Source organism: Erythranthe guttata, chromosome 5 (assembly GCF_056151865.1).
Source record: "Erythranthe guttata isolate IM_541 chromosome 5, IM_541, whole genome shotgun sequence".
Taxonomy (NCBI): Eukaryota; Viridiplantae; Streptophyta; class Magnoliopsida; order Lamiales; family Phrymaceae; genus Erythranthe; species Erythranthe guttata.
The window spans coordinates 4,544,017-4,570,288 of record NC_142537.1 but is presented as its reverse complement, the minus strand read 5'-3'; the positions used below and the strand labels follow the sequence as shown (position 1 = coordinate 4,570,288).

The window sequence follows — 26,272 nt, the reverse complement described above, 5'->3', positions numbered from 1 at the left end:
AAGCATAAAAAGTGAATTCCTTTCAGGAAAACTAGAATAAATCCAAAAAATACTTTTCTTTTTAGGATGAATGCTATAAATTAACTTTCTGAATTTGAAAGTTTATGTTTAAGTGCTAAAAATATAAATACAAATGTATTCACATCAATTAAACATCTCATATTGATCCAAATTGAAATGTTGGTGGGAAGTTAGTTAGTTATATTAGTGAGTTAGTGGATAAATTAATAGAATTAGACAAACATAATTGTTATTTCTCATTAGCACGTTTAAATTAGTTTGTATGAATTAAATTAGTGGGATAGTGTGGTAAATGGGTTAGTGGGATGATGATTTAATTATTATTTATGAATATTATAAATAGGGTAATTGAAAAATTACATGGGAAATTCTATGCTACACCTGGTGAATATAACCAGGCACCCTAATTAATAAGATTCCCACTACGGGTTCAGTTATGGTCCAATGGGTTTTAGAAATATAATTATAAAATAAATAAAAAAGGACACATGTCAAGAAAAGAGCCACCCGGTGAAAATCACCGGGTGTAGCATCGTATTCCCCAAATTACATAGTAGGCAAAATTATGAAAATCAATATTCTCTTGTCTTCTTATTCTTCTTCTAAATATCTCTTTTAATTCTCTAAATTTATGTTTCACATATCTAGAGGTGGAAATTGGAACGGAATTTTTTATTTCCGCTGATTCTGATTCGAAATTTTTTGATTATGGAACAATATTTTTCAATCCGAATTCCGAGTTCCAATTTATTCGAAATTATTTGGATTGGAATTGGAATATATATCAATTCCTATCTCCGATCTGCTTTTAAGTTCCGAAAATTCCGAAATTTTTTTTCGCGAATAGTTACACTTAAATTATCAATATTATTATGTATTTTATATTTTAGGTTACCAAGAAATAGAAATTTCCGAATTCAAGCCGATTCCTATCCGATTTTTTTCGATTTTGGAACAAGTTTTTTCATTCCAATTCCGATTTTTTTAACGGAATTGAAACTCATTTTGCACTTCTGAAAAAAATCAGAATTTATCCGAAAGGGCTTATTCTGATCTGATCCGTCTGATTTACACCCCTATTCATACCAATAAGCAGGTTTGTCATTGAACCAAGAAAATTTTCAATATATATAATAATAATATATTAATAATAATAAATAAATAAATAAATAAATAAATGTTAAAATGTTAGGGGCAAGTGGGGTTGTTTGATTGTCTTGACAATCAAAGTGTATTTTGCTTTAAAAAGGCATGCTTGTAGGGTGTGCAACAATGTGTGACCCACCCCCCCAAAACCCCATCATGGAAAAATCATCCAAAACCTATTCCCCTAACTTCATCTTTTGTTTCTCAATATTAATTAATAATCATATATCTCAAAGTTTTATTTATTTATTTATTTATTTATTGTAAGTAAATGTGACTTGTCTATGAGAAATGCCTTAAAAATAATTTCAAGCCGACAATAATCTTCCCTCGAGTTCAGTTTCCCACTTTCTTTTGATTCCTAGATTTTGCCCATGTTTTCCACTTTAGTTATACATACATACAGATACTTATATATATACATATATATATATATGGTTGATGATATAAAAACTGTGGCCAATAAGCAAAGCTGCAGGTTTGTGCTTCTTCTCTCTCTCTCTCTCACACATCATTTATGTCACTTTCTCTCACATCATTTAGTTACTTAGAAATTTATTATTTGTCTTCTTGGAGTGCTGAAAATGGTGAGTAAATTTGATGTTGATATTGTTTTTCTTTTTTATTTTTTTGATCATTTTTTATTTTTATTTTTTGGATTTCATAAAATTCTCAGAACAGAGAATAGAAGAATTCTGTGAATATCAACAAAAGAATGGGGAGTGATGCAGCATCGGAATTATTTTCGATTACGGCCCCTCGAAAGTGTTCGAATTATAATGAAATATTCATGCAGCACAGTATGCAGTTTGCAGATAGCTTGAAGGTTCCATTTTTTTAATTTATTTATTGCTAATTAATATTTACTTATATGGTGTTTTATTGGCTGATTATATTTTTTATTATTATTTGTATTTTTTATGGTAGGATTTGAAGAATCTGAGGGAACAATTATATTCAGCTGCAGAGTATTTTGAGTCATCCTATGAAAAAGATGATCATCAACAATTGTATGTGTGTGTGTGTGTTTTTTTCTTTTTCTTTTTTTTGTATATGTAATAATGTTGTGTGTGCAGTGTGATAGAATCGTCGAAAGATTATGTGGCGAAAGCACTTGTTAGCACGGTGGACCATTTGGGGTCGGTTGCCGATAAACTGAACAAATTCGTGGACGAAAAGGCTAATGAATTCTCCGCAACAAACATTCGATTCTCTTGCATTGAACAGGTAACAAATCTAAGTTCTTGCAATAAGCAGTTCTTGAAAACATTGATTGATAATGTAATAAGAAAGTACTCTCTCTGCTTTTGTATGGATGGCATTTTAGAGATTAAACACATTCCGAGGATTTATCGACTTGAGAGGCGTTTCACAGAAGTCGTTGATAGAAGCTCCGAAGCATTATAAGCAGTACATAGTTCCAGGCAAAATATGCTCTTCTCTATCCCTTTTTTTTTTTTTTTTATCTAGTACTCGGGATTTTAATCTTTATCGAATCAAGTAACGTATTGTTGTTGCGGAAATAATATAAGTTTGATTGGAACTATTTTCTTCAGATGCAAAGAGTTTCCCTATTGGCAAATCGAATCAAATGCATCAACCCAAGCAAGGTAATTTTTTATTTTTTTTTTGTTTCGCTTCCTCCAAATTCTTGTGGGACGAACATTCTTAGGTATCTTCTTTAGTTCTTAATTCTCGAGAAGTAAATTGTTTTCTTGAATTGCGCAACTCGTGAGCTATTTTTCGTCTTCCGTGTAAATCTAGATAAAATTTCGGTTTTCCATGTCGTGAGTAATTTGCATTGCAACGTACATTCTTGAACAAATGAGTATGGTTTCAAAGTTGCCAGTTTTAAACTAAGTAATTCCTGTGCAGATAATTCATCTGCTAAAGCTTTTCAAGCAGCAAGAATAAAGCCGCAATCACCATTGTTAAGGTATGTTACGCCACGAACGAAAATAACGCATCAATTTCGGTTCCGTCGCATAAATTCAAACTAATATTCGCGATGATGTTTAATACAGAAAAGGAACTTCAAGGATTTCTTCAAGTGAATCATCTCCGAATCCTGCCAACTTTTCTTTCACAAGGGTCATATCTAACAAAGAAGCAGGTTAGTATATATTCCATATCGACTATCATAAATCGAGTCCCAACGAACTCTTAACATTTTTTTTTCTCACGCATTAAAACAGGGAAGCGTTCGGTTTCGCCATTTAGTTTCCCTTTGAAGAGGTCGGGATCGGTTGCTAGTAGATCAGTGTCTCCTAGTCCCTCCAACAACAAACACCGTGTAAGCAATGAATGATTATATATGTTTTATTTATTTGTTTTTAAAGAACGAGTGTGTACTAATTACGAGAAATGTACTTGAATGTAACTACAGAGTCCATCAGAGCCTCGAAGAGGAATATTTTCTGCGCAAAATAAACACGAGATGGTGACTAGTAGGGAAAGAGAGATTGAATCTTATACGAAGAGAAGTAAGCATCTCTTCAAAGCTTTACTCAGCATTCACCGGTCAAGAAAAGATAACCGTACGGTGCACATGATTTAGGGCTGTGAAATGAAAAAATGTACAGTTCTCTCTCTCCCAGGTAGTCTTGATTCTCTAATACATATACATCATCAGCAAACTGTGGCTTGGCATTTCGGATATTCTTTTACAAGGTTTTTTTACACTTGGTTTTCTGGTATAATCAATGATGCAGTGTTTCTTTGTAGTCGATAATATTACTGATTTGGCTACTACACAAGGCCAAAGTATTTAAAAAAAAATGAACTTATTCGTTCCGACTTATACAATATGAATATTAGTAACCGAACAACGATTCAATTAGTATTTGTTATATTTTTTTCACAATGCTCAATTCAATTCAATTGGGGGGGGGGGGGGGGGGGGGGGGCGTGAGAACTGGTTTCGGATGAACATTAAGACATAAATGTGAAATCTACAGCATTTTCTGATTATTTTCACGCATTTATAACCGATGCAAAGAAATATAACAATTGTTATAAACCGATGCAAAGAAATGACAGGCCAAAAGGTTCGTCTCGTGAGAATTAAGAACTTCAAGCAAAGTTCCATGGGCCTGGACTTAGAACTCGAATATATATATATATACATGCATACAACATACTCTAAGTCTCACTCTGCCATACACATGAGAATTCGTACGTATGATGGTTTTAGTAATGTGAGCACTGCAAAACAACCTGCCTCTTTATTCCTGTTTGCTGTACAGCAGAATCTCGTCTATAGAAGATTAAAAACGCCGATTACCTTTGGTTCGTTTCAAAATCCGAGATCAAAACTGGGAAACTCGTCCCTTTCATTTGTATGGAAACCCTGCTCGAGAGTTTTGTCGAGATCATGAGATTTACAATCGTCTGAGGCCACAGCATTAGGACTAGAAGCTGTATCGAGGCATCTCGAACTGCTTTCGATGTTGTTTTCCGAGACCTATCAAGAACAAACTTCTTTTCTTACTTTTATGAACCAAACTTTATAAATAAAAATAAAAACATCATTTCATGAATATGAAGAGCACATTCTGCTCCGGGTGGCTATTGAACTCCATCACGTTCACGACCTATTAATACGAACTCGACACTGTTACCCTCACTAATTGGAATTCCATAATCTAAATTTGATCAGACACCTACCTTTCCTAGTCTTTATTTTACCTTCTTTTTTTTAATTTTTCTATCTAACTTTCTCAGGGTTTTTTTATGGCCATATAATCTAGTTCTTTCTTTAATTATTATATACAGAGAGGACAAGTAAATAACCGCGCAGTTAAGTCAAGACAATAAGGGTAAAAATCAACTAACAAACGAAACAACCAAAAAAAATTGGCGTTTAATTCACATACTGTATTCAGGTTGTTCCAAAATTTCACCTTGGGTAACTTACTGGAGCTCAAACCATTTGCTGCTGCAGCATTTGGGGAATTTATATGGATATCTGCAAGATTAACATATATTAAAGCATCAGAAATAATCAGGCATATTATGTGAATACTATGTTAGTAACTGGCCTTCGCACGAACCAATAGGGGAATTCTCGGGCTTCTCAGTTTCGTTTGATCTACTGAGAGTAGCTGATTCAATTTGCTTTTGGCCCACAGAGTCCGATGCAGTAGTCTCCATCGTGTGATGCTCAAGAAATGAAGGACTTGACATCAACTTATTGTGGTTAGTGCACTCAACATTAAGGATGGGATCTATAAAGTTTGCTATTCCTGATCTATAATAAAGAGAAATTTTCTTTTAGTAAAATAAACATCAAATTTGTTTTATTACTGAAGGAGGTGTACTAGTGTCATCTTCTTTATCATACTTAAGCACCAGCTAGCTGAAATCAAGAGTAAAAATATTTGTACCGGCTGAACAAAAGAAATCTTGTTTACAGATGCAATATGATTCTTCTAGCTTACAACATTATATTCTTAACATGGTGTTTCTATTTTTACATGAATTCTTGGCGAAGAAAAATAATGTCTCGATTTCCTAAGGAAAGCACTGCTCAGATATGCAGAACAATGGAGACAAAAACACATTGCGCAATCAACACTTTATCACAGGTCTTATGACAATTTTGCATTTCCGGATTTACGATTTCATGTAAATACATACCCGGGATAGAAGCTAGAGGATTCTCTCTCATATCCTGAAACTGTGCACTTCTCAGCTGCAACGAGGACTTCAACATCTTCAGTTTTTAAAATCTTAATTTTGCGGTAATGGTCTGAGGCTTTTTCTGTCAGTTCGTCCAGTGAACTTTCACTGAAATCTTCAGCATACTCCATTGTATGACCCTTGATATCAGAAGAAACATGTGAAGAGTGTGATTCAAGGGAGTCCTCCACCTTAACCTTAATCAGTTTGTCCATTTTGACAACATTTCTCTGAACTGGTTGTTTGAGAATAGACAAGATGTCATGAACTGTCGTAGGATAAAAGATGTCAGTTTCCAGTTGTAGCAAAAAAAGAAGCATATACAAGAACAGCTGTATAAAAATGGTCTGAAATGAAATAAATAATTAAATATGGATGTTACAAAAGAACATATATGTAATATCCGATGCAAATACTCGTAAGAGTTCTGAATATTGTTTACTCCATCTAAAAGGAATGAAAAAACTACAAAATTATTCATGACATGATGGACGGTATAGAATATAAAAAGCTATAGGGCGGTAGGTAGTTGCTCTATTAACCAAAACTAGAACGAGCGACTCTAAAAGTACGTTTATGAGGTAAGGTTTCCAAACCAGCTATTATGACTGTCTTAAGTCGGACATTAAGTACGCTGCATATTAGATCCAGTTTAATTTAGTACACTTTTCTCGATTCATGTTTTGTTCCTATCAAGCCTCATTATTTCAATAAATTATCAAATAATTACTTAAACATTTATCTGTGCTATTTTGACGCTAAATGGGGTAAGTGAATGTTCTTTCTCAAATGATAAACTGGTGAAGAAACAAGTGAATCCATAGATAAAAGTATAATTTAATTGAAATACAATAAAATAATCATTCAGTCGACACAGGCTGAGCTGCACGGATAAAGGTACAATTTAGGTGAAATACCATAAAATTTATCATTTCCATCTGTTTTCTCAAATGATAAGCTGTCTCAGATAATACAGCAGATAGGTGATTCTTCAATGATAAATAGAGATGAAATTTTCAAGAGAATCTTAGCCAACAGAGTCAGAAAACAGAGTATATTTCTATTTGTTAAATTTCCAATAATCTAGAAAAACATCATGAGAGATTATAAGTCATAACAGCATAATTAAGTCAAAATTTAGCAGAGTGCCTAAAAACGTTGATATCAAACCAAGAGCAAAACTGATTTCAGTTTTATTATGCAGCTGACTTAACCAAGATAGTAAGACCAAATTCGCAAATCTCTCATATCACCTTTAGCTGCTAGTTTCTATTACCAGTAACCAAATTCCTATCATGTGCCTTGTACCACTCGTATACTGAGTAAGGAAATCTCGGAGTTATGCTTAAATGTAAATTTTCATCCAAAAGATAGGACCTATTCCAAATGTTCAGATCATTTGTCAAAGTATTAGACTGAACTCAGTCGATGAGTGAGTATAATTGGAGTCTGACCAGTAGTGTGTACACATTTAAATTACATAAGGCATTGCTTAACCATAATTCTGCTTAAAACACACAACAATATGGGATATCGAAGGCATGGAAAATAGATGTTGAGATCATTGTTTCTGAAAGCACTGGACTGAAGTCAGTCAATAAGTCGATACTTACGAAACAAAAAATCGTCTGAGAAAAACATGGATTTCCATTATATATAAGTCTGCTAATGCTTTCAGATCAAAAGATCTCTTACCAGCACGTCTAGGCTCGTTTGCAGGTCTGCTACAACTTAATTGGTCATTTTCGATCTTGGGGCTTGAATCCCCAAGGGTAGTAAGTTTCTTAGGAGAGGTCTTGTCTGGATATTTACCTTCACATGCAAGCAAATACATGTTGTGAAAAGGAGAGATTCAAAATTACATAACAATGAGAGCAAATTCCTCTATTATAATAGTAGAAGAGAGGACTGGAACAGTCGCTAATTTCATTTCACCAGCAAAATGCATTTTGAAGTGACTTGCACCAAATTGGAAAGAAATATGAAGATTCAGTTCCTGGTATAAACGACTGCAAGAGAAAATTTGGAACGTATAACTCCTTCACTAAAATGGTACAAAAATCGAACAATAAAAATTTCAATATGATGCATGGAGAAAAGGAGGATGCATAGCAAACGACAACAGCAACTTTAGTTTTTATTAAAGTAACAGGTAACTCAAATTAGTGACCATTGTCAAAAAAAAAAAAAGAGATTAAGTTACAAGATCTCCATAGAGAACGAGATCTGACATTCTAAGAATTTAATACAAGTAGGTATGTAAGGTAAAAGACCTCTCAGTGCTGCCAAAATGGTGCTAGGTATTCGTCAATTGCTAAATCATCCAAAGAATTGACACATGAAGACGTTAAACAGAGAACTTCATCGAAATAAAGCTAAGACAGGAACTCAAACTACATTAATAAAACACAATGTGAATGTTCAAAAAGAAAAGATATAACAATATATGTACCCCAACACAGGATTATTAGATGATCAAGAGAGGAAATACCAGCAGAAAATTTCTTATTTATTGGGATTTTGGCTTGATGATCAGCTACATCAGTTTTCCCAATTACGTTGCAGTTTTTAACCTCAAGGATTGAGTCAGTTACTGGTTTATGATCTCCTTCCTCTTCTCCAATCTCTACTAGATAACCCTCAAATGGCAGTGATTCACCAGAGCGAACTATCTCATCTGTTTTCAAGAACCTGCTATCCAAGTGTCTCTTGTTTATGTCATACAACTTAACCTGGATGAAAGTAAATTAAACATCGGATTCAGATAAAATTGAATAAACTGGCTGCCTTCAAGCAGTTACTTCCGATACTGATTTCGTGTGTCCAGGATAATAGCGCACATATGGAAGTTTACTATTTTGATAGTGTGATTTTCAGATTACGTCAAAAAGAAAGCATGTATCACCATATGTTGGTGAAATTAACTTTCTGTAAAGGTGTTCATGTTTGACAAGATTACATAGATGGAGAAAAACTATCAACTTGTTACAGATGTTAGTACCTGCCTCCCTTGTGATCCACGAACTACAAGTTGTAAAAAGCCATCATGAAATTTCTTCGCCTTTTGTGTTATATGTGTCGTGTACAATACCTGCCATTCTTATTACAGAAACAAAAAAATGCTAAATATTCATAAAAGACTATGCATCAATAGTATGTGGTGCTTTATAAGAAGGCAAAAAAATTCAGATAATTTCAGAAAAATCTAATAGGAAAGTACCGATATTGCTTTCAGATGCATGGGTTGAGTTTAAAACTCACCTGTTGTACTGGTTCTTATTGTATCTACACATATTGGTGGAGAGACACACTTGATCATTTCACTCTTCTTGAAGTCTGAAAGTTCAGAACAGGTTGTAAGTCTCTTCACTATTAGATGCAAAGAGTTTAGTCATGCTTTGTAAATAAACCAGTCGAGTTGATTAACAAACCTCGAATGATTTTCTGCGATGGACTTAAGTTGATCACTTGTACTTTACTCTTCCCAAATGTTGGCCTTTTATCTTTCAATGACAAATAAACTCTGGAGTTATTTGACAGAAGAGTGTGTGCGTACAACTAAAGGAAGTCCCGGAAACTAACTCTCATAAAACAAAGAAAAGGAATATAAAAAGTGTAAGTGAATTACTCTGGTTACTGTAGCTGTACAATGGACCTGGTTTCTCTGAAACTTTCGTTTCTTTTTCTTGACAATTTGCAGTAGATGTAGGTTTTTGGCGACCACATAGTTCACCAATGTCGACAAGATAGGAACCGAAGGACAGAGATTCACCAGATCTGATAACATCATCTTTCTTCACAAACCTACTTTCCAGGATCTTATCCCATTCGTCATATAGCATAACCTTTTACGGTTAATAAGTTAGAAACGATTATAAACAACAGAAGTCTTTCAATTATGAACCAAACATCCATAAACCAATTTCTTATCATGGCTGATATAATGACTTTAAAAGTCCTAAAACTTTAAATTAACGACTCAAGTTGTGATCTCTCAGCGGTTATTCTGGCAGTGAAAAATAACGAACTAAATAAAAACCCTAGTTGAATATACTACACTTGATTTGATAAAACTAATTATTGAGCAATATCTATAGTTACAAAAGTCACAATAATTCAATTGGGAATATCAAACTTTTATCTACAACACTTATCAGAAGAAATATAGCAATCATTCATCAAAGTGGTGTGATTTGTGCTTGAAAGTAATAAATCAATCAAATTATCTATAGCAGAGACTTCAATAAGGTACACACACAACAGTAAATGGAAAACATGCATTTCAAATTAGAAAATAAGCCTAGAAAAATGCGTTTTAACTAGTTATTTCCAGCAATATCTGCTCTCACAGACATACATTTATTGGTGAACACACAAATCAAATTTAACAATTCAATGTAAATTCCGCGAACATATCAGCAACAATGTTTGCTCGAATTACTGCAAATACTCAGCTTAATAGTTAGTGGTCGTCTATAACCGACAACAATTAACATTTTCAATGCTCAAATATAAAATCCAGACGAAAAAAAAACTGCAAAATGTCGATTTTAATTCAGAAACAAATCCAGAAATTAACATCTCGTATTAGCATATACCTCTCGAATTAGGAACATCGGAAACATTCATAAATTGTATGTATATATGTGTATATATATGAAGAAGAAGAGGAAAAACCTTATTGCGGGAGGATGGAAGCTCCAGAAAACCATCTTGATAAACTTTACGCTTCTGCCTAACGTGCTTGGTGTACATCACGCTCCACCGCTGGGCATCCTCCATTGCAAACGCCGAATTGGTGCTTCGTCTGCTTATATAAATCGATTTAACAGAAAAAAAAAAAAAAAGATTATGATTCAAAAATTAGGGAACGGAGATAGCATTTGTGATTTGAAAAGGAATCGCACGAAATCAACACCCGATAGGAGAGGGGTTGATGTGCAAGTGGCGGGAACTCAAATTTTTTTACACTCTCTCTTCTCACTTTATTTATCTCTCTATTTATATTTATCTGCACCTTTATATATCTGTATTTACAATTTAGGGGTAGTTCATCAAATTATAATAATTTTCAAGCCTCAAGTTTGTACTGATTACACATGTAGTCCCTTATGTTCACAAAAATCGTATTTTGGTCAATCATGTTTTAAAAATTCAACACTTTTAGTCATTTCCGTCAATTTTTCGTTACTACTAACGGAATCAAGCGTGTCCACATCATTTCTGTCGAACTAATGGTGAATTGACGAAAAGAACCAAAAATGTTAAATTATTGAAAACGAGGAATCAAATGTGTTTTTTATGAACATTGGGGATTAATGTGAGACGAGTGAAAACTGTAGATATCCCAAATTCAATAAAGGTGCCTTTATTTTTTGTTATCTATAAAAATCACTTACTCTTCCATTTTACAAAAGGTAATTTCACAATAATTTATAAGCTAAACATCACTAAAAATAGTGCAAAAAAAGTTCTCCACTACTAATTCATATTAATACAATTTAGAAAAAATTAACACTGCTAGTTTTGAAATTTTCATTATTAAAAATTAGTAGGCAATTTTTTTTTACAAAAAAGCACTTAATTTAGAATTAACCTTTTTTTTTTTGGTTAATATGGTGACACAATAGTTTGAATAATTGAAGTTAATGGATACTCATAGGTATACAAATATTGAATGGTGTGGTGTTGGTATTTCAATTCAATTTCTTAGAGACTTATGAGGCATGAAATGATAATGTTATGGTATTACACTTTCTAAGAATATTCGGGCAGATGTTATTCTTTAACGAAGATTTGAAGCTCCGTCCGGGTGAAATCGTAAATAAGAAGCCAACGCAAGATCAATCGTAAAACGATAACGTAACGGACGGACGACCAACAAGATATTAACCAAATACATTATTCCTCTCTGAGTTCTCAACTATTCATTCTCCTTCCAAAAACAATCGACGCACATCCAAGTTTTCAAGATTACACACAAGTAGTTCCATGTATACATATATATATTTATATATATCCGAATCTTAAAATCGAGCACAACGAAAGAACTGGACAACAATTCGTATAACGGGAAGCAACATCTACCTCATAGTTCAAACTCGTCTTCAAGCTTCAACTGCTCAGCTGCAGCCTCCTCTTCTTCATCGTCAATAACAAAATACGGGTTGTGCGCCTCGGGTCTGAACTTGTACCCCGTGAACACGTAGAAAGCCAATGTGGCCAATTCCCCGGCAACAACACTAGTCCACAGGTACTTGTACGAAGTAATTGTTTCCAATGCATAAACCACGACCCTCGTAAAGTAAATATAGCATATCACCACAATGTAGTAGTGCCTGAACAGAGTCAGCTTCATCAAATTCACCGCAGCTTTTCCGTCGGTTTTTGCCGCTTCCCGCAGGTTCTTGATCGACCAGACGATAGGGAAGAGCACCGCGCAGCAACATATGACATCGACTAGCAAGAAAACTTGTTTCCATGTGACCCAATCCTGACCGAAGGGGCCCGTTTCATCGATTACGACCTGCGCGATATTTGCAACTACCTGAAGTGGAATTACGATCATCAGAACTTTTTTTTCCTTGTCCTGCAAGTAGGGTTTCAAGAAGGACCACCCGGTACCAATCAGAACGATTAAAGTGAAGAGAGTGACTCCCTTTAAGAAGCTGAATATGTAGAACAACACATCCCAGCCATGGGCTGATCCGGTGTGTTTGATGTAGGATTTGTCCTCCGCCTCGCAGAGTAAATTGGCCGCCTTTAGAAGGACGACGCCCAACATGAAGAAGTGGATACCGTAAATGGTGAGCCTCTTCTTGTACAGGATGGAGATCCAGAGGGCGGCGATCGAGAAATACACGACGGAGAAGAGGAAGTAAAGCTTAGGGAGAGCCGTCTTGCCGGCGGAGAGATAGTCGCGGCGGTTGGACTTTCCGTCCTCGAGGTTGTACATGGCGGAGCGGACGTTCATGGAGACCTTGAGCTGCGAGAGGCAGTTGGCGAAGACGAGCGTGTACTGATCGGCGACGGACTCGGCGTATAGGAAATTTACGTCGGCGGTGGTGAGGTCGGGGAGGCGGTCGAAGGTGAAGACCCTGTGTACGACGTCGGATCCGAGGGCGCAGTTGATCTCGGCGTCCTCGATCTGCTGGAGCACGTGGAGCCACGCGTCACGCGTGCAGAGGAAGAACCCTACCTTGGAGAGCGCCAGCAGGTCAGGGGTGGTCCCCGATAGGGAGAGGCGGGTGATGTTGAGCTCCAACTGGCCGCGGTGGGTAAAACCGAACTCGTCGAAGGGGATGATGGGGCGGGCGTCGGATCGGATTTCCGAGACGCGGATCTCAGCGGCGGCGAGTGAGGCGAGTGAGAGGAGGATTAACAGGATGGAAGTGGTCGACATGGTCGTGCCGGGTCGGATCTCTCTCTCTCTCTCTCTTCTTTCTCACTCTGATTGGGGAAAAAATGAACAAACAAATTGAGAGAATGAATTCAGCAATGTTTGTTTGTCTTTCTAGACGGGAAAATTTATAGTCTAGCTGTGAGTAAGGAAAAGATAATATATCAAATTTCAGATCATATACTCGTTACCTAATACGTGCAAACTAAAGTAGAGGACTCTAAATACTTTACATTCAAATTTGTCGGAAAGACAGGAGCAATATGATACATAGGAAATTCTTCGAAAGAATAAATACGAAAACGAGAAGTAAAACACAAAGATAGGAAGAAAACGGATTCACTAGAACAATAGAAAACCGTAAAAAAAAAGAAATGATACAGCATTTGGTGAAAACAAATTTGCAGGCCAAAGAGCTGCATAAAAACAAATAGCTCGTCTTGATCGATGAAAGCTATGTAGCAACTATCGAGCCCATGTAACCATGATCAACTAATTTTTCCTTAAAAAGGGAGATGCAAATTTCGTCAATCACGAGCAGTTAATTATCGGCTCGAGTGTGATCGAAAACATATTAGCTAACCAAAATCTAGTTTCACTGTTTCACAGTTCATCTTCCACAAAGTCAACTGAACATACTTCACTAAAAAACTGTACTTGTATGATTTTACATTCAACATCTCACTAAAATCAACACCAAAAGGCAAACAATTATTGTATTTTTTGGCACTGTATCATCATCCCCAAATCAATTTTTTTTTTTTTTTTTATTTCATCAATCTGATATTTGCCTATCCAGTGTCGACTGCAGATTCAAATGAATTTTACAATAAATTTCAGACTGGGTAATTTACACACAGCTTCAATCCCACCGACAGTTTTCAATTCTAAGCATTAATCCACTGATAAAAAACACGAAATCGAAATTCATTTCGAACAGTAAAGGAGACAAGAAAAAAGACCTGTTGAGAAATAGAGTGATGGCAGTCTTGTAATTAAACCAATTGCTCTGCTCCTCCTTCGATTTCTGCAAAACCTGAAACAGTGGATTTGATTGATCTTCTACTCGGAAATTTCCGCCTGCTGCTTCACGATTTGTTTCTTTTTTTGTGAAGAAACGTTTTGATTTGTGTTACGAAAGGAATCTGAATAAATCGGGATATTTACAGTTTTCACCCCTCAAGTTTGTAATGATTACGCAGTCGGTCCCCATGTTAAAAAAACACATTTAGCCTCTCATGTTTCAGTAATTTGACATTTTTTGTCATTTCCGTCAATTTACCGTTAGTCCGTCAATTACGGTAGTGATGGACACATATTTGATTCCGTTAGTTTTAACGGAAAAGACTAAAAGTGGTGATTTTTTTAAACATGAGGGATCAAATGTGTTCTTTTGTGAACATGTAAAACCAAATGTAAAATCGATTCAAACTTGAGAGATGAAAACTGTATTTGTCCGGGAATAAATCAAACTCTTGGGCCTCACTATCATCGTTCTTACTCTGGAGGCCCAAAGCTCTCAATTCCTTTTTTTTTTTTTTCCGGAAAATACTGTTTTCACCACTCAAGTTTACATTAATTCCATATTTGGTCCTTATGTTCCTCAAAAACATATTTGGTCCTGCATGTTTCAAAAAATTCCACACTTTTAGCCTTTTTGTCAAATTTCTGTTAAAAATAACATAATCAAATGTGTTTCCATCGCTACCGTAACTGACTGACTAGGGTAAATTGACGAAAATGACCAAAAATATTTAAATTATTAAAACATGAGGGATCAAATGTGTTTTCCTGGGAACATAAGGAGCCAAATGTAAAATCGTTACAAACTTGAGGGAATAAAAGCTGTAAATTTCCCATTCCTTTTCAGTTCGAATATGAAACGGCCAAACGGGTCTGTCTATATTGAGTTTAGGGACTTCAATTTCAAATTGGACACAAATTAAAATCGATTATTCTTCAAAAATATATTTCTATTTTTTTTAATATAATTATATTTAAAAATTCTTCTTTGAATATTTTTTTTAATTATCAAACGAGTCTAATACGTCTAATGGATCTATCTATTTTGAATTAGATGAACTTGAGTCGACTCGACTCATTGTCATTCACAACTGTTTTTGGAGGAAGTTATTTTTAATTTGGTTGTACTCGATAATTAAGAAATAATCTCCTTCTAATTTCTAACTTTATGAAGAAAAAAAGTTCAGAAAAAAAAAGTTTTCAAAAAAAAAATTCAACATCAGAGACCGACGGTCAACGGCGTCTGTCCAGCGGTCTCCGGCGGTGGCGGATCAAATTTGGCTAATTTGTGAAATTGCACTAAATTAGGGTGTAAATCATAAAATTAGAGTTGAATTATGATTTCAAAGAATTGAGACTAATTTTGGTATATATAAAAATATTTTTTTTATAATTAAGTTTGAATAAGCTGAATTTATTTAGAAGACAAAAAAATTGAACGTCTTTTTTTTTTAATTAAATGTTGTTGTCGTGGACTTATTTGCCATTTACCCCTCCCCTCTCTCTCTAAAACAATGTTTGTTATCGTCTTTAATTTCATTTTCTTCCCAATGTTATCTCAAAAAAAATGTATGCTTGTTAACTTTTTCAAAATAAATTCTCAAATAATTAAAATAAAAAATTCCTTCAAACATAATTTGACTTCTGAAAGTTAATTATGTAAAACACGTGCTCGCTAAAAAATAAAAAAACGTTATTTATTTTTCAAATGATTCTTAGAAAATAATTTTTTATCACCATCTTTAAACATGATTTGACTGCAACTGCATTTTATTTTTCCTTTCAATATAAACAAACTTTTTTTTTTTATTTCTCCAAAATATCTTTCCCAACACAAAATGGAAATAAGGTCTAAAACACTTCCAAACATTGTCAGAAGGGATTATAACCAATAATTTTTTTTCTTTCTTAACCCTTGTACACGTATATGGATGTTTGTGATTTTGTTTTTTTTTTAATTGACTAATTTATACGTGATTTTGATGAGACACATTATTGTTATAGATGGGTTTTTAATTTTATTAAAGTCTTTGATACGTTGTTTAATGAGGTAACTGTTTGTTTGGGTGTATTTATATGCATATAAAAGAATTAAAAAAAAAACCCAGATCAAACTCGGTTGAACCAGTCCAACCATGACCCAAATATCCATCTAATTTTATGTCCGACCCGATTCTGACAACATTGTAAATACCCCCTATTTATACTCTACCCCTATTTATACTCCAGGTTATCTAAACTTGTTTCATGTTCTGAAATCGAATTTAAATCAACCTTATACAGAACTACGTATGAAATTAAAAAGGAAATTAACAAGTGAGAGAACCCAAGTCAAGGTCTTTGTTGATTGAAACATCTCCGACACTATCAATCAACCATTAAATAAAGATTTTTGGGCAAAATTTTAAAATAAAATAGTTAGTTGATTTATTATTATTCTTATTATTTTTTATTATTATATATATATGGATAGTAAAATAAATCAAATACACGTATTACTCTAAAAGAAAAAAAAATCCTATGGCAAATTCAAATGTAATTTTATCTATCTTAATATTTTCTTGTTTTGCCTTGTACACTCCAGCAACATGCTCCAAAAGTAAGCAAACGGATTTGCTTTCATTGTTGGCCTTGAAAGAAGCGATAGTTGTCGATCCAAACGGAGCTCTGAATTCGTGGAATCGAACTACAAACGACTATTGCAGATGGAACGGAATCGTATGCAGCCGCATGCATCCCGATAGAGTTGTTGCCATAAACTTGGATTCTCTAGGCTTGGTGGGATCACTTTCACCTCACATAGGTAATCTCTCATTCCTTAGACAAATTAATTTCCAAAACAATAGCCTCCACGGCCAAATCCCGCAAGAAATCGGTCTTTTAAGCCGAATTCAAATCGCGGATTTAAACAACAACTCTTTCTCGGGACCAATCCCGAGAAACCTCTCCAACTGCAAAAACCTACTCTCTATTAACTTGATTGACAACAATCTCTCGGGAACTATACCGCCCGAGCTCGCGTCCATGCACAACCTCCAAACTCTAGGCTTAGGAAAGAACGCGTTTTCGGGTCCTATCCCGAAATTCCTAGGGAACCTTTCTTCTCTCTCCGCGCTAGGTTTAATGTCGTGCGGTTTGCTAGGTGAAATTCCCGAGTCGTTAGCCCAACTTCGAAGCCTAGCATATCTATACCTTGGTGGGAATAGTTTAACCGGCTCAATTCCCACCAGTTTATTAAATATAACCGATCTTCTCGTGCTTGATCTCAGTAGTAATCGACTCCAAGGAACCATACCTTCTACATTAGGCCTCACACTTCCAAACTTGAAGGTTCTTTATTTGAATACAAACCAATTTACCGGGCCTGTACCCGTTTCTCTCTCAAATGCGACTTCTCTTGAAGAAATAATGTTTCTCGAGAACAACTTTACAGGGCCAATGCCGAGGGGGGTCGAAAAACTAACACGTCTTGTGCGATTCGGTTTTGGTTCTAATCCGATTAAAGATGATATAAGTTTCATTACATCATTGACTAACTGCACAAACCTTGAGCTTCTTGAAGTCGGTCAAAACTTTTTAAGCGGTTCTTTGCCGGAGTCGATTACAAATTTGTCCACTAACCTCAGATCATTTATCGTGTTTCAAACTCAAGTGCATGGAACCATTCCTTCAGGTATCGGAAACCTTGTGAGCCTTAATCGTTTCTCTCTCGGCCAAAATAATCTGGATGGTCCTATTCCTTTAGGCATCGGGAAACTTACTAATTTACGTCAACTTTACTTGAGAGAAAATGGGTTTAGGGACGAGATACCATTTTCATTTGGAAACTTAAGTTTGTTGAACGCTTTATCCTTGAGCGAAAACAACTTGTCCGGAAGTATTCCGAAGAGTTTTGGAAATTGCACCAAACTACTCCAGTTAGATCTTTCTCGTAACAATCTCAATGGCCACATACCGGGCGAACTTATGAATCTTTCCTCGATTTCTATCTTCTTAGATTTGTCTAACAATGCATTCACCGGTTCGATTCCGGTTGAAGTCGGATCTTTGTCAAACTTAGCAAACTTGTTTTTGTCGAACAACAAGTTATCCGGCCTTATTCCAAACTCTTTAAGGACATGCATTAGCTTGGAACGACTTGACATGCAAGGCAATTCGTTCGAAGGACAAATACCCGAGGGACTAAGTTCTTTGACGGGCTTAATATATTTGGATCTTTCACGAAACAATTTATCAGGGTCAATCCCAAGTTTCTTGGGTGATCTTCGACTTGAAAGATTGAATCTGTCTTTCAATAGTTTGGAAGGAAACGTGCCAACGACCGGAGTGTTCAAAAATATGACTGCGTTTTCCTTACAAGGTAATGCAAAATTGTGTGGAGGAATTCTTGAGTTAGACCTTGCTCATTGCACTTCGTCGTCATCAAAGAAAAACTTCTCCACTCTTCTAAAAATCGTGATCCCAGTAGCAGGATTCGTAGCCATTTTGTGCGGCCTCGTTGTTTTTCTTTACAAGAAGAGAAGAACACCCAACGCAAGTGTGTCTTCTCTACCGTCGTTAACCGGCACCCCTTTCTTGAGGCTTTCGTATTCCGATCTACTTAAAGCAACAGGCGGATTCGTTGCGACCAGCCTAGTAGGCTTCGGGAGATTTGGCTATGTTTACAAAGGTATTCTTGATGATGGGGTGACGGTTGTAGCAGTGAAAGTGCTTAATCTTGTTGTGAAAGGGGCCTCCAAGAGCTTCTTGGCAGAATGTAATTCACTAAGAGGCGTACGTCACAGAAATCTCGTGAAAATATTGAGTGTTTGTGAGAGCATAGACTTCCAAGGAAATGATTTCAAAGCGTTGGTCTACGAATTTAAGGAAAATGGTAATTTGGATAAATGGTTGTACTACAACACTGAACAAGAAGAAGAATCTCACGAACAACTTAGAAACCTTGATTTGATTGAGAGGCTCAATATTGCCATTGATGTTGCCCAAGCCATTGAATATCTGCATTGTGGCACCGATTCTGTAATTGTTCACGGTGATTTGAAGCCAAGCAACATTCTTTTGGACCAACATATATGATGGCTTGCGTTGGCGACTTTGGTTTGTCCAAGATTATCTCGAGCATAATTGAAAACGACAGCAGCACAATCGGGGTCAAGGGTACTGTCGGGTATGTTCCACCAGGTACGGCCGGCATCATTATTTATAATCATCAATACAGTTAAACCTCTATAAATTAATAATGTCAGGACCGACAAAATTCTATTAATTTAGCGAAATATTAAATTATCTGGCTAATAATTTATCTTCAACCTATGTGCAGAATATGGAATGTGCAACTCGGTCTCAACAAACGGGGATGTATATAGTTATGGTATACTTGTTTTGGAGATGTTCACGAATAGAAGACCAACGGATGATTCATTTATGAATCATGTCAATCTTCATAATTTTGTCCGGGCTGCGTTGCCGGATCGTGTAATGGAAATTGTGGATCCTCTCATTCGAATAGGCCCTCACCAGAATAAGAGTAAGTTTGAGGATTGCGTGTGTTCTATTCTGAGGATTGGGTTGTCGTGTTCGAAGGAAATGCCGAGGGAGCGAAAGTCCATGCCAGATGTTGTTAATGAATTGCTCAAGATTCAAAAAGAATTTGCCACATGAAGAACAAAAGCGGAGGTGATTTTCCCAGTGTTTTTTTTTTTTTGGTAATAAGGAACTCGCGCCAACCATATATGTGCCCTGGGTAAACCGATTTTCCCAGTGCATGAAGTGTTTCCTATTGTTATGTCGGCTTTATAAATTATACAAGTTTGATGTTTGGTACTTCTTTTGTTTTTGATAATTATGATGTTTGTTATTGTTATGTCGGTAACTTGTTTGCAATATTTATTTGAGTAATTTACGAGAAGCCTTAAGGTAAGACTTGATTACGAAAATTCTCTCCAATTTTGCGAATTACGAAAGGTCTTCTTTGACCGGTGTTTGACCGTTTAAATTGGCAGAAAATATTTTGTCCGTTTTACCCTTTAAGTTATCTGAACCAAAACAAAAAAAATAGTAGAAATAATAAGATAAATAGTATTTTGCTACCTGTACTTTGCCCGTTTTTGCCTTTTGCCACCTAACAAAAATAATTTTCACGGGCACGCCCAAACCCGTTATTTTGACTCACTTAATCACCTACTGTTGATTTCTAGTCGAAACTTGGCATATTCCGGCACACGTGAATTGCACATGCCTAATGCAAGAGCTTTTTCGTCTTTTCAACTCAAATTAACTTGGGCCCCTAATTTTTGTTCCATTTCTTCTCGCTCGCTTCATCGTCTTCTTCTTCCTTTCATTTCTCCTCATCGTCCTTTTGAACACACAAAAGATTTGCCTTTTTCCGCCAAAAGGGCGAAGTACTTTTGCCCAAAATAAAATACACAAGTGATGATTTATTGGTTAAAGGTTAATGAAAAAAAGAATTGAAAAAAAAAAGGAAAAAAAAAAGAGTAAGGAAGACAGTATTTTAATTTATTTAATTTTTTTGTGGGACGGTAGAAAAACGATTAAAATTGAAGTAGAATGTTCTCTTTGAAAATTAAAGATATTAATAGGTTGGGCTCTATTTAATTTGTTATAGTGCATGTGTGTTCTTGTTTATTTAAAATTAATTAATGAAGAGAATAATTAATCACCTTTATGATTTTTGGTGTTCTTGAGAATTGAAAAAGTAAGGTCAACTGTATTTGGCTAAGCTTATAAGATGTTAAAATGAGCTTATAAGTATTTTAAAGCTTATAAGTTCTTTCAAAGTGTTTGGTAAATTTTAAAAAATTGATCTTAATTTTTTCTAAAAATAAGTAGTTGAAGAGCAAATAAGACTTTTTAAAATACTACATCTACCCCACCTTTTTGTTTAAGATTTTATAATAAGTAAAAATAGGAAATAAACTTATTATCCAAACACTTTAAAAATTAATCCTAAAAATAAGATGTAACAGCTTATCAACTCTTAAAACATCTTATCATACGCGACATCATATCAACTGTTTAAAATAAGCTTAGCCAAACACCCTCTATTGGAAAACACACATGGTGTGTGTAAATAGTAGTAATTTTTTTTAGCTTGAGACTTCATCCTAGACCGGTTAGCCTCCTTGATCCGATCTCAAGAAGTGTAAGCGTTTCTTGCCTCGGCCATCTTCCCGCGCCACCGGCTCCGCAGTCGTTGTTCATCCCGCCCTCAAAGCCACTGCTGAAACAGCCCCAGCGGTGGCGCTGCTTAAGTGGGAACTGCAGCACACCCCGTAGTGGTTGCGGTGAACGCGCTTGTGGTAGAATCCAAGCAAAACATGAGCATGTCGTACGGGTTGCTGCCGGAGTTCAAACCACCATGGCTCGATAGCAAGTTTGGCGGCTGCGCGATGGGCATAAATAAAGGATGATGAGAAGAAAAGGAAGGAAGAGTTCAAACCACCATGGCTCGATAGCAAGTTTGGCGGCTGCGCGATGGGCATAAATAAAGGATGATGAGAAGAAAAGGAAGGAAGAAGAAGATGATGTGTTATCTTTGTATGTGCGAGAGAGAAGAAATGGAAAAAGAAAATAGGACAAACAAGTTAATTTGAGTTGAAAAGATGAAAAAGCGTGCGCCGTAATATGCCAATGCCGCAATATGCGAAGATTTGCCTAGAAATCAGCAGTAGGTGGTCAAGTGAGTCAAAATAACTGGTTTGAGCGTGCCCATGCAAATTTATATTGTTAAGGTGACAAAGTTTAAAAACGGGCAAAGTACAAGTAGTAAAATGCTATTTACCGTAAACACTAAACAGTATATTGCAAATTACAATATTAACCCTGTGTTTAACAACATGAGATATTTTTCACCAAAGTCATTTCACGCAAGATTTTTGGATTAAAACTGTAATCCATCAGTTTTGGATTCATGTTTTAAGTTTTAATGTATTCGGATTATAAATTGAAATTAAGGTGCAAATTTTGAGATCTCGAGCAAATTCTCTCTGACCGCCGCCACGTGAAACCACAGCTGCTCTTTCTGTCATATTTCTCAATTTTCTGGCCGGACGGATTTGGATTTCGCGACAGCATTGTGTGTGGTGGCGGTGGCGGTGGCGGTGGCGGTGGCGGATTGGGGTAGAGTGGTGGAGATCCGTCTGTGAAGAAACACAGTTAATTCTAATCAATTATTTTTGTAATTGCAACCTAACCCCATATTTAAGGTTTTTGAAAATTTCAATTCGGTCATCAATTTTGTGTTTTTCCATCATTTGAGCAAGGGTCAAATGAAAATAGGGTTAATAGAATTTTTGCCACCTGTAATTTGTCCGTTTTTGCACTTTGCTACCTTATCAAAAATAATTTGCAGGGGCACTCCCAGACCTGTTATTTTGGCTTACTTAACCACCTAAGGTGAATGAATATTCTCGCGACTCTTCACAATTTACACAATTTACGGTGCACACAATGCGAAATTAGATGGGCATTTTCGTCTTTTCATTTGAAGATTTCATATAGGTGAAATTAATAGTTCTAAGGACTCAATTAAACTTAATTTAAAAATAACCTCAATTCAAAATTAATTAAAATAAAAGTTTTAGTTCTTCTTCTTCATTGGAATTGTAAAATGGTAGATAATATGGAACAATAAAAAAATACTCCAAAGTGATATTTAGGTGTTGGGTAGGGACATTTTTAAATTAATGACTCAGGCATTTGTAAGTCATGGTCAAGTCCATGGAATGAATAGTGTATTTAAAATTAATAACTCTTCGTTGGTAAGCAATGTTGTCATAATCAGATCGGACCGACCAGTTTGACCGGCAAACGTAGAAATGAAGGGGGGAATAACTGGTCGAACCGGTTTGGTGGGGTCCTCCTTGTAGTGAGCTGGACTTCCATGCAAATGCGTTGACCTTGTGTGCAAGACTCATTCATTGAATTTAAGAAAAAAAAAAAAAAAATTACCTATAAGCTGCTAGCATATGCAAAATATTCCTATCTCAATTTTTATTTTTTGTTTCCTCTAATTATATAATTATATATGGATGTATGTTCAATGAATTCTAGCAGGAGGGTAGGTTTTTGCATTGCTATCATACGCACCAGCATAGCCATGATGATGATTATAGCAGCAACGACGCGTGCCGCGGACTATGGAGAGTCGAAGGCTTTGGTTGCGAGCGGTTGGTGGCCGAACAATAATAATGATAATAGTACTAGAAACATTACATCCGATCAATATTGCAAGTGGAACGGCATAACTTGCGACAATGCGGGCTATGTCGCAGAGATAAGTATGCATCAATATAATTATAATTCATACCGTTCTCATTACCTTGAGGAGTTGGATCTACTTGCTTTTCGACAAATTGCTAGAATCGATCTCAATGGAATGTTGCTCTCGGGCGGCATCCCGCCCCAAATAGGTGCTCTTTCCAAACTAACTTATCTCAATTTATCCCGCAATAATCTCGTAGGCGATTTGCCTCTTTCACTCACAAATCTCACCAAATTAGAGTCACTCGACCTTTCTCATAACTCCATTGGCGGTGCCATCCCATCTACAATAGGAAATCTTGCGAGCTTGGTTGCTCTTGATTTGAGCCACAACTATCTGATCAACGGCTCTTTGCCTTCAACTTTGGGCCGGTTGACAAGATTGAAATCTTTGAGATTGAGCCATAATCAGCTGAAAGGTTTCTTTGAAGCAGGGATTGCGAAGCTTCCATCAATCGAAACTATCGACTTAAGCCGTAATCTAATTTCCGAACAGATGCCATTTGACATTGGATATTATGCTAATGCACGTTCACTGAATATCGATCTTTCCCACAACAACCTCTATGGTACAGTCCCTGCATCTCTTTCCAATTTGAGAAATATAGATTTATCCTACAACGATTTAGAGGGTCGAGTTCCATTTGGGGTTTGGCACGCGTTTCCAGAAAGCTCGTTTCGCAGTAACCAAAGATTACTTCCCCCTAGAGACTTAGACTCCACAACACTTGCTCTTTTCTTTGGCTGCCTTTTTTACGCTATATTCATCGTATTCATCTACTACTACTACTTCAATGGAAAGAAAACCACCTCGGTGGAGCATGATCTCAATCACGGAGACATTTTCAAAATATGGAATTACGACGGTAAGATTGCGTACGAAGACATTATCGAAGCAACACAAGATTTCGACTTTACGCACTGCATCGGAACTGGAGGCTACAGCAGTGTCCACAGAGCACAACTGCCCACCGGAAAAGTTGTCGCGGTAAAAAAGCTCCACAAATTCAAAGGAGAGAATCCAAATTACATGTGTTTTAGGAATGAGGCCAAAGTTTTGTCCGAAATACGCCACCGAAATATTGTGAAGCTTTTGGGGTTTTGCCTACACAAGCGTTGCATGTTTCTCATATTCGAATACATGCAAAGGGGCAGCCTATTTTGCGTCTTGAGGGACTCGGACGAAGCGGTGGAGTTAAATTGGGCGAAGAGAGTAATTATCGTGGAGGGAATTGCACGCGCTCTTTCGTACATGCATCACGATTGTAGCCCACCAATTTTGCACAGGAACATCTCCACAAGCAACGTACTTCTCAATTCGAAGCTCGACGCTTTTGTATCTGATTTCGGCTTTGCTAGATTGTTGGATCCCGATTCTTCCAATCAGACTCTAACTGTAGGCACTCACGGCTACACTGCACCAGGTATACAAATATGTATAGCAACGACAATTAATTTATTTATTTCTATTCGGATTTTGAAAAGTTTAATATTTTTTTTTTTGGCAGAATTGGCCTATACAATGGCTATTACGGAAAAATGCGATGTGTACAGCTTCGGAGTGGTGGCGTTGGAAACCATGTTTGGGAGTCACCCAGGGGATTTTCTTACATCTATGCTCGTGTCCGAAAGAAATTCCGAAAACTTAATGCTCAAAGACTTGTTGGATAAGAGGCTACCGTCTCCCGATGATGAAGATCTAAAGGCGGCAAGGGATGTGGTTCGTGTAGTGAGAATAGCACTAACATGTGTTGGTTCAGACCCAAAGTCACGACCGTCGATGAGTCGAGTTTGTGACGAACTTGACGTTCGCGGACCACCACTTGCCATGCCTTTACGCAGCATATCTATCTCGCACCTCATGCATATTTAGTGAGTTATTTTGAAAAGAAACTCGATTTTACAATTCAGAGTAATTAATTTTACCAAAATATCATAGCTTATTCGGCAAAAAGTTTAGTCGACTCGACAAATTCTCAGATTAATAGCAGGTACTAATATATAACCTACAAATATCAACATTCCTATGCTAAAATCCAGAAAAAGTATATTGCGAATTAAAATATTGAAGTGACGACGAACATATATCCAAGCTCGAATTAGAAACATCGAATACATTCATAAATTTTATATAATGAATATAATTAAGAGACGACGAACATATATCCGGAAATTAGTTAATGTTACAAATTGAAGATATGTATTATTAGGCTTTCACAGTTTCACTTAATTTTTTTTTTTTTTTTTTTTTAATTTGAATTAGTTATTATTTTTTTTTTTAAATAGGCTTTCTAAATAGCCTACAACAAAACAAGATTTGAACCATTAACCTAATAGCACCATCTGCACCCTAATACCACTCGGCAAATAATTTCACAATTAATTATGTTTTTATGTTAACTATATTGGATTGTAAAAAACAAATTATAATAACATTTTTCTGCATATAAATACGTGTAATATGATTATATTTTGAAAATGGTACTAGTTGATTAATAAAAAAATAGGGTAAATTACGGTCACCTCCTGATGTATGGTTAAATTAAAAAAAATTATTCTTCTTTGGGTAATTACAATAATCACCCATCAACTATGAATCGCTTTACACGTACACTCTTATAGTTTTAAATTTAGTAGAATCTTCTCGATTATGTGAAATATTCTTCAATTTGTACAATTTTATCCCATTCGAACTCCACATTTTGAAACAAGATGATCATA

At 35.9% G+C, this 26,272-nt stretch overlaps 3 protein-coding genes and 1 pseudogene across 10 annotated transcripts; 2 read left to right on the top strand and 2 right to left on the bottom strand.

Moving 5' to 3' along the window:
• Window positions 1-1,427: 1,427 nt before the first annotated feature.
• Window positions 1,428-3,887, top strand: LOC105963171 (protein ABIL2). 3 transcript variants are annotated; one of them, XM_012987562.2, is made up of 10 exons: window positions 1,428-1,645; window positions 1,844-1,993; window positions 2,095-2,177; window positions 2,244-2,394; window positions 2,495-2,591; window positions 2,724-2,777; window positions 3,043-3,103; window positions 3,192-3,280; window positions 3,363-3,460; window positions 3,554-3,887. In XM_012987562.2, the coding sequence occupies exons 2-10, from the start codon at window positions 1,883-1,885 to the stop codon at window positions 3,722-3,724; spliced, it is 915 nt and encodes a 304-aa protein (XP_012843016.2). In that variant the 5' UTR covers window positions 1,428-1,645; window positions 1,844-1,882; the 3' UTR covers window positions 3,725-3,887. The 3 variants fall into 3 exon arrangements, with proteins under 3 accessions (XP_012843016.2, XP_088674817.1, XP_088674818.1); XM_088818691.1 differs by having other exon boundaries at window positions 1,614-1,754; XM_088818692.1 differs by having other exon boundaries at window positions 1,628-1,645; window positions 1,849-1,993.
• Window positions 3,888-4,112: 225 nt separating this feature from the next.
• LOC105975140 (uncharacterized) lies at window positions 4,113-10,876 on the bottom strand. 5 transcript variants are annotated; one of them, XM_088818687.1, is made up of 11 exons: window positions 10,525-10,876; window positions 9,476-9,692; window positions 9,279-9,350; window positions 9,109-9,183; window positions 8,849-8,946; window positions 8,339-8,579; window positions 7,543-7,659; window positions 5,806-6,115; window positions 5,220-5,416; window positions 5,070-5,134; window positions 4,113-4,630 (listed from the first exon to the last, which is right to left on the bottom strand). In XM_088818687.1, the coding sequence occupies exons 1-11, from the start codon at window positions 10,627-10,629 to the stop codon at window positions 4,463-4,465; spliced, it is 1,665 nt and encodes a 554-aa protein (XP_088674813.1). In that variant the 5' UTR covers window positions 10,630-10,876; the 3' UTR covers window positions 4,113-4,462. The 5 variants fall into 5 exon arrangements, with proteins under 5 accessions (XP_088674813.1, XP_088674812.1, XP_088674814.1 ...); XM_088818686.1 differs by having other exon boundaries at window positions 5,043-5,134; window positions 10,525-10,834; XM_088818688.1 differs by having other exon boundaries at window positions 5,043-5,134; window positions 5,220-5,344; window positions 10,525-10,834.
• An 859-nt stretch (window positions 10,877-11,735) lies between these two features.
• Window positions 11,736-14,446, bottom strand: LOC105975141 (Lung seven transmembrane receptor family protein). The gene is made up of 2 exons (XM_088818685.1): window positions 14,209-14,446; window positions 11,736-13,296 (listed from the first exon to the last, which is right to left on the bottom strand). The coding sequence occupies exon 2, from the start codon at window positions 13,247-13,249 to the stop codon at window positions 11,936-11,938; it is 1,314 nt and encodes a 437-aa protein (XP_088674811.1). The 5' UTR covers window positions 13,250-13,296; window positions 14,209-14,446; the 3' UTR covers window positions 11,736-11,935.
• A 2,337-nt stretch (window positions 14,447-16,783) lies between these two features.
• Window positions 16,784-25,472, top strand: LOC105975142 (uncharacterized; annotated as a pseudogene). The gene is made up of 4 exons (XR_016031297.1): window positions 16,784-19,450; window positions 19,590-19,921; window positions 23,316-24,975; window positions 25,060-25,472. The product of XR_016031297.1 is annotated as an uncharacterized LOC105975142 (transcript).
• The last annotated feature ends 800 nt before the right edge of the window (window positions 25,473-26,272 follow it).